Source organism: Carcharhinus amblyrhynchos, chromosome 6 (assembly GCF_965287045.1).
Source record: "Carcharhinus amblyrhynchos chromosome 6, sCarAmb.v2.hapA, whole genome shotgun sequence".
In the NCBI taxonomy this organism is placed as follows: domain Eukaryota; kingdom Metazoa; phylum Chordata; class Chondrichthyes; order Carcharhiniformes; family Carcharhinidae; genus Carcharhinus; species Carcharhinus amblyrhynchos.
Window position 1 is genome coordinate 89641048 of NC_137329.1, and position 14258 is coordinate 89655305.

The 14258-nt window shown below is 40.7% G+C and overlaps 1 protein-coding gene across 1 annotated transcript in view; it reads left to right on the top strand.

Moving 5' to 3' along the window:
• The first annotated feature begins 1300 nt into the window (after nt 1–1300).
• Nucleotides 1301–14258, top strand: part of LOC145344091 (adiponectin receptor protein 2-like) — a 79004-nt gene continuing 66046 nt past the window's right edge. The window contains exons 1-2 of the mRNA XM_080190915.1: nt 1301–1425; nt 14014–14242. Coding sequence (XP_080047041.1) covers nt 14162–14242 — 81 coding nt within the window. The 5' untranslated portion in view covers nt 1301–1425; nt 14014–14161. The remainder of the gene's footprint in view (nt 1426–14013; nt 14243–14258) is intronic.

The following is a 14258-nucleotide window of genomic DNA, read 5'->3' on the forward strand; positions in this document are numbered from 1 at the left end:
ATATAATTTAGGTGGATAAAATCGTGAAGGCTAGATGGAGTGGATTTGAAGGACCTCTTTCAATTAGCAGAGGTAATAACTGATATAAGGATTAGAGGAAAGTTGAGCAGAAATGGTTTTACCAAGAGGATGGTATATCTAGAAGTACAGTACTATATAGCAAGTATAGTCTAGAACTCTCACTGAATTTAAAAATACTTGTTTGTGCATTGGAAATAGTATAAACAACAGAGCTACAGTTTATTACGTAGAAAAACAGGATTCTTCTGGATACCTCTTTTTTGACCAGAACAGACAAGGTAGGCTGAATGATTTCCTCCAGTAAATTTCTATGTTAGCATGATAGTGGGTCCTTGGGAAAAGGAGATAATGCCAGTTGTTTTGAAAGGGAACAGTACCTGAGGAGCTGGCACCATTTTTTATGTTGGTCTGCATCAGTAGCAGAAAGAGATGTTGGTTGGTCAGCAGTTCAGTGGGAATGGAGTTACGCAAATAGAGACTGAATTTTGTGAATATGATGAACTGGGAGAAGGCATGACGAGAGACAGCTGAAACTAAAGTAGATGCAGGTCCAGAACAAAGGAGCATTTTAGGGAATTCAGAGGGATAGTCTATATATTATGCAGAACTGAGAGTATTGCTCTGTCGGAAGTGCTATCTTTCACATGCAACATTATACCAAGGCCCCATCTGCTTGCTAGGATGAATGTAAATTATTCCATGGCACTATTATGAAGAACAGGAATATTATTCCTGGTATTCTGGCCCATATTTATCTCCTAAACAACATCACCAAACAGATTTTCTGGTCATTATCACATTGCTGTTTGTGGGAGCTTGGGGAGCACAAATTGACCAACTCATTTCCTACACTGACTATACTTCAGAAAATATCTAATTGGCTGTGGAACACGTTGAGATGTCCAGTGGTTATAAAAAGTGCCACATAAATGTCTTTCTTATTTATAATACAAAACCCTTGCAACTACTTGCCATCAAAGGCTGTTCATGAGTTGCCAACTTCTTTAAAACTACTGAGAGCAGTTTTTACTGTTTTTCTGGACTGCGGTTATTTCCCTCTTCGTTTCACTTTAAGCAAACAAAAAGATAGATTTTTTTCAGCCACGTGAAACAACAGTAACTAACCTACTAGCTGCTGCGCTGTGGACGAGCAAAAACCATTACGATGTTTACTAAACACCTAACACTTCCGCTCCCAGATCACTTCCGGTCCCTCTAGCCACTTGGCGGAAGTGATGTACCTCGTGGCGCTAATGACGCATTCTTATTGGCTACGAACTGCTCAGGCGATGTCTGACGCTGTGGAGCAACCGAGTCAAAGCAAAGAGAGAGATGAGGATATGGAGCAGTGAGCGCCCGGAGGTGGGAGTGGAATAACCGGAGAAATAAAGGCCTCATCATCGGGTAGGTAATGTAAACTGCCGGCTATACCGTTAAACAATACTCACCAGCGCAAAACCGCATTGACCACTAAATCAGATGGACCGAGAATTGCCCGAAACAGGGAATTCATTGTTACCGAGGTCAAGCGGTGCGAGAGAACCAACCGACACCAGGGCAGCGCGAGGACCAACTGACACCGGGTTGGATCGCGAGCGCGAGAACCAACCGACACCAGGACAGCGCGAGCGCGAGGACCAACCGACACCAGGGCAGCGCGAGGACCAACTGACAGCGGGTTGGATCGTGAGCGAGAGAACCAACAGGCACCAGGGCAGCGCGAGCGCGAGGACCAACAGGCACCAGGGGAGCGCGAGGACCAACAGGCACCAGGGCAGCGCGAGCGCGAGGACCAACAGGCACCAGGGCAGCGCGAGCGCGAGGACCAACAGGCACCAGGGCAGCGCGAGCGAGAGAACCAACTGACACTTTGGGGTGGGGGGGGGGTGGGCATGAGAAATCAGAGCGTGAAATGAGGAGAAAGAGGGAGGATGGCACCGGGCTTGTGTCTGCAACGAAATAAGGATAGACCAGATTTGTGATCCTTTTGCAGGGCGGCCCCCTATAGTTTGTACAGAATGTGTAATTTGATCACACCCGCTGTAGAGTAAATTCAGTGCACTCTGCCATGTGTAACCTGATTTATCTATTTTCAGGCAGGTTATAAAAAGCGCACGATTGGAGTGAGTGCTTTCGGAGGACGTATGGTGTCCATTGCCTTGCTGACATTGGTAGAACGCATGGCGCTTTCCCCTGAGTTCAGGCGGGGAGGGGTGAGACCATGGAGATATTTCTACCTGAGGATGAAAGTTTAAAAATTGTGTTGGCTTATTATGTATCAACGTTGCCTGGTAAACACAGGGTTGAAGGGTGAAGAGGGCTGGCTGTGAGTTAGGATCCATGCAGTGGCGTTTCACGAACATAAGAAATAGGAGCGGGATGAAAAAAGACAGCTTCTTGAGCCTACACTGCCATTCTGTGTGGTCATGACTGATCATCTACCTCAACTCTACTTCGTTGCCAGATCCCCATATCTCTTGGTTCTCTGAGACACCAAAAAATCTGTCTATTTTAGGCTTGAATTCACCCGTGGTAGAACATAAGGAACAGGGATGTACCTGGATGAGCTCAAGTTCGTTGACAGCTGTGGATGAGAGGCCACGCTGTGGCAATGCCAGCAATGGACTGGGGTAAACAGTAAGAAGGCCAGCCAGGATAACACTGGAATGGTTAAGTGTTGCAAATATCAAGCATACAGACAGGGCCAATATAGGATTTGCTCTCATTTAAAAATATTTATTGTGGGAGGCACCAAGTCCAACATTTATTACCTATTCCTAATTGCCCTCAAAGGTAGTGGTGAGCAGCTGCCTTGAACTACCTTGATCTGTGATGTCTAGGGACACTCACCTGCTGTTCGGTAGGGAGATCCAGGTTTTTGACTTAGTGACAGTAAAGGAACACTGTTTCCAAGCCAGATGATTTTGTGTCACTTGTGGGTGCCGGTATAGCATATGCCTGCTGCTTTTCCTTTCTAGGTGGTAGAGGTCGAGGGTTTGAGAGGTGCTGTCAAAGTCCTGGCAAATTGCTCTAGTTCATTTTGCTGCACACACCATTCTGAATCAGTGGTGGAAGAAGAGTACCTGGCAAATGGAGAATATCTCAACTTGCTGTCTTGTAGCTTGTGCAAAGGCCTTGAGGGGTCAAAATGATTAGGATGCTGGAGAGTTCCCAGCCTCTGGCCTAGTCTTGAAGCCTCAGTATTTTTGTGGCTGGTCCATTTAAGTTTCTGGTCAATGATAGACTTTTGACTGTTGATGGTATGAGATTTGATGATTTGAATGTCAAAGGGAAGGTGTTAAGAGATTTGTTGGAGATGGTCATAACCTAGAAATTATGATATGAATGTTACTTGATAGCCTCAGTATGGGTCTGCGCCTAAGCCTTGCTGCATGTGGGAATGGGTATTTCATCTGAAATATTGTGAATAGAACACTATGCAGCTATTAGCAAATATTCCCACTTTTGATCGTACAATGAAGGGAAGGTCATGATAAAGCAGCTGTGACGTTTTTGTCCAGGGTATTGCCCTTAGGAATTCCTGCAGCAATGTCCTGGGACTAAGATAATTGAGCTTTAACAGCCACAGCTATTTTTCTTTGAGTCACTAGAGAGTTTCCCCTGATTCTCAATTTTACGCTGGCTTCTTAGTTTATGATTCAGATAAAATGCGACACTGATGTCAAAGGCAGTGACTTTCATCTCGCCTCTGGAATTCTGCTTTTTTTAAAAAATCATGTTTAGTCAGGGCTGTGATAACTTCTTGTTCTGATTGGAGCTGGTGAAATCCAAACTGAGCAGGATATTGATAAGCATTGCTTGCTAACACTGATCATAATTTTACATTATTACCTTACATAATTTTGCTGCTGATTTGAGAGTAGACAGATGGGCAATAGTTGACCAGTTTGGATTTGTTCTGCTCTGTGTACAGGACATACCAGGGCAGTTTTCCACTCTGTTAGGTAGACGTTAGTACTTTCATGGGAACAATGTGGATAGAGGTGCAGCTAGTTCTGGAGTATATGTTTTCAGCACCACAGTTGGCTTGATGTCAGGGCCTATAGCCTTTGTTGCATCTACTATTTCTTACTATCATGTAAAATGTATTAAATTGGCTGAAGACTGGCGTCTATAATCTTTGGATCCCAGAAAGAGGCAGAGATGGACATCCATTTTGTAGTTCTGGCTGAAGATCATTGCAAATCCTTTAGCCTTGTCTTTGGACTTGGGTGCTGGTCTCTATTGTTGAGGTTTGGAGTCTTTCCTCCTGTTCGTTGTTTAATCATCCACCACCATTCAACGTGGATATGGCAAGACTATAGAGCTTTGACCTGATCCTGCTGTATCTGTAACATGTACTTTCCATTGTCTAGTCACAATCATCTTATTTGGATGGGATGCATCCTAGGTTAATTAGGGAAGCTAAGGTGGAGAGTAATCCTCCTGTAATATAGGAATGGTAGTCATGATGTGGAGATGCCGGTGTTGGACTGGAGTAAACACAGTAAGAAGTCTCACAACACCAGGTTAAAGTCCAACAGGTTTATTTGGTAGCAAACGTCACTAGCTTTCGGAACACTGCTCCTTTATCAGGTGAGTGGGAAGTTCTCCTCACCTGATGTCACCTGACCCACTCACCTGATGAAGGAGCAGCGCTCAAAAGCTAGTGGCGTTTGCTACCAAATAAACCTGTTGGACTTTAACCTGGTGTTGTGAGACTTCTTACTATATAGGAATGGTACCAGAAGACTGAAAGATCACAGAAGTTGTTTAAAATAGCAGAGAGGGGTACACCTGACTACAATAAGACAATTAGTCAAACCCTCAATGATGGGAAAACTACAAGAGTGGCTGGGGGGGAATAAAATAATTTAATTTTTCCACCTGGCTAATATTCTCCATTTTATTCCCAACCACTTTAAATGTGGATAACATTCTCCTCCTCCTCCCCTAATCCCCACTTTACAGCCTTCCTGATTGGTATAGGCACAGTTTCCTCAGCATGCAACCTTCCAGAATTTCACTGAACTAGCTGTACCTTAGCTGTGTCATTACCTGTCAACAGCTTATCAACCATGGATGGAGTTATTATCAAAATTGAACACTTGCTGCTAAAATACCATTGCTGGATCCAAAGTGTGCTGATGTGTTACAGGTCACTGAAGGAGTCTGAGTTGCTGTGGCAACAAACACCTGCATGCATGTTGTAGTCTGGAGCTACAGCTAGTGATGGTAAGAGGCTGCAACTTTCTTTCCATCGCATGGCTGACCAGCAATAGATCTTGCGGTTAATGCCGGTCTTTGGTGTGTGTTGGAAGGATTTGCAGGTTGATAATCAACCTGTTTATGGTGGGATTCAAACCTGGACCTTCTGGTTCAGAGGCAGTGACAGTTATTGCACCATAAGACACTCTTCGTGAATCAAAAGTTGCCTGTAAACTGACCAAGTGAGAAATTTGCTGATGATAATCTGTAAATCCTCCCAATTAATGTTATGGTTGAGAAATTTGAGGTTTGCACCTAGCTGCCAATATGTACTACTTAAAAGATACAATGCAAAAAGTTGTTATTCTTTTAATTATGCCCATAGAACCAAAGAGTTTATAAATTGGTGCATAAGCACTTAAGAATGCATTTTATGGCTCATAAAAGAGTAATGTGTTTAAATTTTTTTTCTGAGAAGCTGAATCTAATACTAAGCACCATTTAACCTATAAAATTCTAACAGGACTAGACGGTAGATGCAAAAAGGATTTTCCCGATGGTGGGGGTGCCGAGAACCAGAGGCCACAGTCTGAGGATACAGGGTAAAACATTTAGGCAGAGATGAGAGGAAATTTCTTCACCCAGAAAGTGGTCAGCCTGTGGAATTCACTAGAACTATAAGTAGTTGAGGCCAAAACATTGTATGTTTTCTAGAATAATTAGATATAGCTCTTGGGGCAAAGAGGATCAAAGGATAATGGGGGGGGGGGGGAGAGGAGGAGTGGGATCAGGCTATTCAGTTGGATGATCAGCCAGGATCTTAATGAATGGTAAAGCAGGCTTAAAGGGCTGAATGGCCTCCTGCACTTATTTTCTGTTTCTGTGACATAATGAGCAATGATCAGTGGCTACGTTCATAATGAATGAACATGAAATGGATAATTGACTTGAGCTGTTTGCAAAACAAAGATTTACGGCACAGGAAGTCATTCAACTTATCCATGCTGGCTGAAAAAGAGCTATCTAGTTGAATCCCATTTTTCAGCTCTTGATCCACAGCCCTGTAGGTTACAGAACTCAAGCGCATCCAAATGTTTTTTCAATGCAGTGAAGTTTCTGTATCAAACACCTTTTGTGGCTGTGACTACATCTCGATGAGAATCTTGATTTAAGAAAGGCATGAACTAGGAGCAGTTGGTTAGTTTTCTATTCTGCTACTATCAAGCACCAAGCTGACAAGCACTAGTTAAAATATACCGGTTTTCTGAGTTGATTAAAACAGAAGTTACTGGGGAAATTCAGCAGGTTTACATTTCAAAGAATCACATTGGACTCGATGTTAACTGTTTCTCTCTCCACAAATGCAGCCAGATCTGCTCAGTTTTCCCAGTATTTTCTGTTTCTCCTTTGGATCTCTAGCAATTGCAACATTTTGCTATTATTTTAAGTTAGTTGTGAATATGGTTAAAACTAAATGTATCCTTGCAATAGAAACAGAATCAGTTTAATAAGGTCCAGATGTATTGGATGTTTGGTTTGGATTTTTTAGTTTTGTATTTTAAGCATTGTTTAAATGAACATACAAAGCTAAGAAATACTTAAGTGAAATATAGCCAAGATGGTAAATCTTTTCGGAGAATAACTGCTACAATATAGATCCATAAGTAGGATATTGCATAATTTTAAAAAAAAGTTTGTTTATTAGCCACAAGTAGGCTTACATTAACATCGCAATGAAGTTACTATGAAAATCCCCATGTCACATTCCGGTGCCTGTTCAGGTACACTGAGGAAAATTTATCATGGCCAGTTCACCTAACCTGCACATCTTTGCTCTGAGAGGAAACCAGAGCACCCAGTGGAAGTTCATGCAGACATGGGGAGAGTGTGTAGACTCTACACTGACAGTGACCCAAGCCGGGCTCCAATTCCTGGCGCTGTGCTTGCCACTGTGCCACTGAATATATTTGATCACAGCATAAGAACTGATGCTTACAGAGTTTGATACTTTTTGGATGATCTTTTTTCATTCATGAGATGTAGATGGCACCAGTAAGGCCAGACCAAGGTAGTGATGAGCCACCTTCTTGAATACAACTGAGTGGCTTGCTAGAGGACAGTCACCCACATTGCAATGGTCTGAGTCACAAGTAGATCAGTCCAGGAGTGGATGGCAGATTTTCTTCCCTCTCTCTTCAGGTACCATGCCTTAAGAGGAGGGCATCTTCATTGGTAGTGTATGACTTAGCCAAATACTGAATATATCTTGGATATGAAGGCAACTCTGAAGTCTCAGTTCTTCTTTACATTGTCCAGCATTTGCTTTTGTACGTCAACATTTGTGTGATGTAGCATCCCACTCTGTTTTATTTTCATGGCTAATTCTGAGCTAATCATCTTTTTCATTTTTTTCAAACGCATCTTTGGCCATTCTAGTCCTTTGTCTTATTTCTTGGTCACACTTCGATCCGATGTTAACCTACTACCTGAGTAACAAAGTTTGTCTACTTGGGACCATTTTAATTCTTCACTGAGATCTTATTTTTTGGACTTCTGTTTTTTACAGTTCTGTGACAATTTTCTTTTTGGACTTTCTTTTACAATTTATGCTCAGTCCTTTCTTTTCACTTTCTCAAACTATCTGTAGTTTGTCTTATATTAAAGGTGTAATTTCCAGCTCATAACCTTGAAAGATTTTCAATCTGAGAATATTTTAGTGTACAAATTGAATAAATCTGGGGAGAAAATGCTCCCCTGTCTGACCCTTTTTTAATCTTCACAAAATTGCTTAAATCATTCACATCTTTTGGGGCTACAGTTTGTTCCTACTAAAGATTTCTTGTCACTCTAAGATATTTGCCATCAAGATCAAGAGACTCAAAATGGTTATCAGTTCTTCATGTTTCACCTTATCAAATGCCTTACTGTAATCATATGGGTACATCTTTTTAAAATCTCTATGGCTGTTTTTAATAGCATGCGTACCATAAAAATAACATTTCCCATTTTCTATATTCTACAAAATCATATTGAGAGTAAAATTTCTGTCTTTATCTTTCTCCTGGCCCTATTCATTACTACTCACAGAAGGATCTTAATAATGTGATTGATCAGACTTTGATGCAGCTGCAAGATGTATGCCTAACTTTTCCTGTGATTTCCTTTATGCATTGTGTCTGTGTTTTCATGTTATTTTAATTCTTTCACATTTTGTTCAATCACTTTTCTTTCTTTTCAACACTTTTTTTTAATCCTTTAATCCAATTCCTGATATTTCCATTGATCTATTTACTTTACCTTCCTTCTGTCCTCCATCAGGTCCAATGTTTCACCTCTAATCCATTTTTGTTTCTTTCTCTTTAATTGAATGGTGCTTTTTGATGATTCTCCCACTGGTGTTTTGAACATTCTAAGGAGTTTCACAACCCCAGGTTAAAGTCCAACAGGGTTAATTGGTAGCAAATGCAACTAGCTTTCAGGGTTCTGCCCCTTCGGGTGAGTGAGGAGTTCTGATCACAAACAGGGCATATAAAGACTCACATTCAGTTTACAGAATACTGATTTGGAATGTGAGTTTTTACAGCTAATCAAGTCTTAAAAGTGCAGACAATGTGAGTGGAGGTAGCATCGAGCATAGGTTAAAGAGACAGGACAGAAGTGAGATGTTGCAAGTCATGGGGGTTACAAATAATGTGACATGAACCCAAGGTCTCGGTTGAAACCGTCCTTGTGTGCGGAACAGGGCTATCAGTCTCTGTTCAGCAGTTCTGTGCAGTCGTGTGTCGTGAAGGCCGCCTTGGAGAACGTTTACACAAAGATCAGAGGCCGAATGCCCATGACCGCTGAAGTGTTTGCCAACAGGAAGAGAAGAGTCTTGCATAGTGATTGTCAAGCAGTGTTCATTCATCCGTTGTCGTAGCGTTTGCATTTCTCCCCAATGTACCATGCTTCGGGACATCCTTTCCTGCAGCATATCAGGCAGACAACGTTGGCTGAGTTCCAAGAGGATGTGCCGTGTACCTGGTGGATGGTGTTCTCGTGTGAGAACAGCTTTGAACATTCCCCATTTTGAGTGTTTTTTTTATGCTGTTCAAATTGGTTTTGACCTGGCACTTTAATATTTTCTTTAAATGAGCTCTCTGTATTTGAGTAGTTCATAATCAAGTGTCTTTATTGTCCCTGTTTCTTTTACAATTTCCTCGGCTTTATCTTGGTGCTGTCAAATACAAGTACGTGGTCATTTTTGTGGTTGGCTTCTGGGTAGGTCTTTGCTTGTTGAACTATGTATTGGAATTTGTTGTTTATCATCATACACGATTTCTGGATATGTTGCCAGGATTTTTCCTTCTTCCTCCAACCAGGCATTTAGAATAACCTGATTATTTGCTGCACACCAATTGATCCACTTTTTCCTTCTTTCATTGTGATCATACCAGTGGTGAAGTCCAACTATGTTGCCTTTCCTGATAGAACCCGCTTTTGCATTTAGGTCATCCATTACAAAAATGAGCTCATTTGTTTTACGTTGATGTATAGCTGTAACCAGTTATTCAAAATTCTCCACTATCAGATGTTGATGTTAGACTTGGATGATGGCAAGATTGGGTTTTGATTTTTAAGTAAAGTTATTCTGTTTGAGAGAGCGCCGTAACCCAGCACAGATTTTGAAACTTTATCTGGGAAGATTCCTACACCTTTCGTGCTTCTGTCCTCCTGAACAGATGAATGTGATTGCATCTGATGTAAAATTACCTGCATTTTTCCAGTTTGTTTCATTTGACTTTTAAACGGCTCATTTCATGCTTGACGTTCATCAGTTTTCCAGGTCGTAACAGAGTTCTCATATTTTACGTTTCAATGCTGATGTTTTTCTTTTGGATTCTAACAGTAGCATGCTGATGATTTGGTGTCATCTGTAACACATGACTAACTGTATTGAGTAGGGCATTCCTTCCTGGATTGAAGGGATCCCCTTGATTAGTTTGTGATTTTTCTTTGATTTACATTAGTCCGTAGTTTATGCTTAGCAAGGTACTTGATGTGGTTGCCTTTTGCAGGTTGCAGCTCAGATGACAGCAGCTTGAATCCACTGTCATTATACCAGTTGAACCAGGTTTCTGTCAGCCAGGAAGATCTTTCGCCCTGCTTCCACAATGGCTTCACTGTAACCCTGGCATGAAATCTTTCCAGAGATTATTAATAGGGTCAGCTGAACCTGCGGCTTGCATAAATGCAGGGATTCTTCAGGTTTCCACTGCTACCGTATTAGAAGTGGTGGCTAAATATTTTTAAGAAGCGGGTTGATGGGTTTTTGATAAGAGAGGGGATTAAGGGTTATGGGGAGAGGGCGGGAAAGTGGAACTGAGCCACGACAGATCAGCCATGATCTTATTGAATGGCGGGGCAGGCTCGAAGGGCCAGATGGCCTACTCCTGCTCCTATTTCTTATGTTCTTATGTTCTTAGAAACATAGAAAATAGGCCGTTTGGTTCATAAGCCAGCTCTTGATGGTGTGATCATGGCTGGTTCTTTATCTCAACACCACACTCCTGCTTTCTGCCCATACCGCTTGATGCCTTTAAAATTAATCTATTTTCTTAAATACATTCAGTGATTTGGCTGGACAGTGTTTTGCAGCGGATAATTCCACCAGTTCACCACCCTTCACTTTCTCTAAAGTGAATAATAATCTAATAGTGACTAATCATTAGTTATTCATCATTACTGATATTAGTGTTTTTGTTCCAGATTTATTTAATTAACAATGTAAAATTCCCTGCCATGGTGAGATTGAACACCCATCTAGAGGCCAGGCCTCTAGATTACTAATCGAGTAAAGTAACCACAATACTTGTACATCCCCTGAAGCAATTAGTGTTGACCACAAAATTTAACTGGCTTGAAGCACCTGTTATGATCCTAGGCCAGATCCTCAGGTGGTTAGGAACCAATAATATTTTATTTAAAATGGACAAAATTTGAAATTCAGCAAAGAAAGCAACAGGTTTTGAACAAGTGAAAGTAAATTTTACTATACAAGGTCAGAAAGATATAAAGTTTACAATATCTGCCTTGTGCCCTTTAATATTCAAGGTAGGTACATGTAAATTAACAGCCATGCTGAATCTCGAGCATTTCCAGTCTTCACATTTGAAGATTCCGCTTCGGAATTCTTTCCAAATGTTACTCCAACCTGTGCGGCTTCAGCAATGGCCGCCTTTGCACGGCTTCAGTCTTGTCTCCTGACATTCCGGGTCTACACTTTCTAAATTACCGACACAACTGCAGATCTTTGGCCATGCCAAGCAGAACACTACTGCCTCAAAGTGCCTCAAAGCCTTTACCTGACTAGTTTACAGCACAGTCACCTATCTTTGGTTGCCTTCTTGAATCTTTAGGTCTTCTTCTGAGCCCTCTTCAATTGTCAGGACTTCTCACAAGTCTAATTTACTTTTAAAGTCTGTTTCCCTTAGTCCAGGCGCTGCTTGGAGCCTGTTTCACTACTTTCTTTCTTAACTGGGACCTGTTTCTGTTACCTGGGACGCACCCTGCCTGGACACGACTTTGATGGTGCTCCACACTTGGTCACTGACCTGGGTTTTTTGAAACCTTCCTTTCTCCTTGTGAGTAGGTGCAAAGGGCCTGACTGGGTCTAAAGGTTGTAAAGATGCAGAACAAGGCATGGTAGCTTGCTCCCAAATGCACATGTGTACAAAATTCAGGAATTGAAGTTCCTGATGTTTCATAACTTGAGAGGCAGTAAACTTAATTTCTTTTGAGAAGCTTGTACTGAAAATATGATAAGATTTATCTAAGCATTCAGCTTCGTTGCCTTATTTTACTAAAGTTTATTAATCTATACTTTGGAAAGAGTACTTTAATCACATTAAAGGCCTAATGATGTCCTAATCATTTTTAGACATTTTCAGTGCTTCTGTGTTTCTTAAACTTGTATGTGAATTTTCCACTGTGTTGCCCATGTCAGTTGAACTGTTTTAAGCAGTAAGGTTAATTTTTTTTCAGCAGGGCAATATTTAGCAGTGGGTTTATGGATGTTTAGTGAAGTTTGGAACAGAAAATAGTTGAATTTAATAAGCTCAGTTTCCAGGGGAGGGAATAAGACTGGAATTTTAAGCCTTTATTTACATCAAATAACACATCTTGGAGTAAGGCTACAATTTTATCTCCCGGGTTGAATAATGCTGCATTTGAAGTGGAAGCAATATATGGGGAAGGTAAAATATTCTCTAGTTTAGCTGGCCAGTGTGTAAACAGCTGGACAATATTTTAAATTTTCTCTTCCAGTTGGAGTAAGGAAGAGTGGAAAGTAGTTCATGACTGGATTAGATTTAAAGTTTATTTTATTATTTGTATGAACATAGACCATGCGTGCTTTCCACAGATACAAATAGCAACATCATCATTGACTCTCAGAATGTTGTATCTTTTTTAAAGTGGGTATCAGGGCTGAATTTCTATTTCCCCAGAGAAGCAGGCTTGGACAATGTTGAATTTTTTTTCATGAAATAGCCCGCACTGAATGTGGGATTCAGTGAGAAGGAACAGAATGGAGCTTGAGGCCTTAAAGAGCCAGCTGGTAAGAAGTTGGCCCCGAGGCTGGAACTAAACTCTTTCTTAAAAAGAACACTGAGCATGGTCAGACAAGGCTTAAGTGGGATTGTTATTGGTGGAAAGGGGGGCAGGAGAAAGGTCAGATGTACAACAGTATGAAAGAATTGTTCTAGTTGAGTAGAATGGAATAAACATTGAAAAGGTTATTTACATTTTTAATAAAACTGATAGTGAAATTGAAATGAAGGCAAAACAAAATGGGTGAAGCCATGCAACATGGTGCCATTGGTGGTGGGAAACCGTTGAAAGGGATTCCCATTGAAACTGTTTACATATAAATCATTATTGCAGATGTTTGTGGAAACAGTTTCTATTCTAAATGTGGATGTTAGGATTCGTAATGGATAGGTGATGTGCAAATATAAGATTTTTTAATACTGCTGTTAATTCCTTTATAGTGTTGTGCTGTGAATCAAAATATTTGTTGCTTTGAGAAGAGTAAGGGTGTGTGTAACACAGAGGCATTGATTTACAGAGAAATTTCAAAAATGGTATTCTGGTATTTTAACAGATAACTTGAGGTTTAATTTTTATCGTTGCTCCAAAAATAAAGGTGGGCAATCCATTGCTTAAACAGCAGTAGGAAGTTTGTGATTGGTTCTTCAATAGGTTGTTTTTATTTTGTCCTTTTCTCTTTTTTCTCCAATATAATGGAAAGACATGTTGATTATAGGTCCTAGGTTTGATTTCCAGTCTATGGTGAGAAACCTAATCTTGTATGGGATGCTACTTACTTAACTGCTCTTGCGATTAGGCAGAAGGAAAATAAGCAGAGTACTTATTCCTTATTTCTATTGAGTGACCCCTCTTAAAAAGTGGTGAAATAATCTGTGATGCCTCCCAGTTTTGCACTAATCTGTTGACCTTCTGTATTTAGATTTACACCTAAAATATAGCGAAGTACCAGAGGGCTGCTTGCACCAGTAGAGCTATACTGCAGCAAAAAACAGTGCTTTTTGAGAGAGGGGATTTTGAGAAGAGAGACTTTATCAGACAACGAATCAAGCTTGCTCAATCGTTCGAATCCTTTCATTACATTAATGGAGAATGGTTGAAAAGTTCATATTAAAATCAGTATTTTCTCAATACAAGGACAGTATTAGCTTATAAGAATGCAAAATAGAAAATTAATGTATCTACTCTTCTCAACAGGATTTGAAATTAACCACATTCTGAACAAAAAAGTACACCGGTTATTTTTAAAGAACAACTTTACATTGTTGACAAACTGGAAGGCCAACGGTTAGACGAGAATCTAAGCTCAGGCTTGAGGAATCGGAGGGAAGGAGTAAGAGACCTGATGTCATTTCAAGAAATCACTCCAAGTTCAGAGTTAAATGAAGTGAACCCAGTTGTGAAACATGAATCTGACTTGCTGGATGTAAGTATAAAATGTA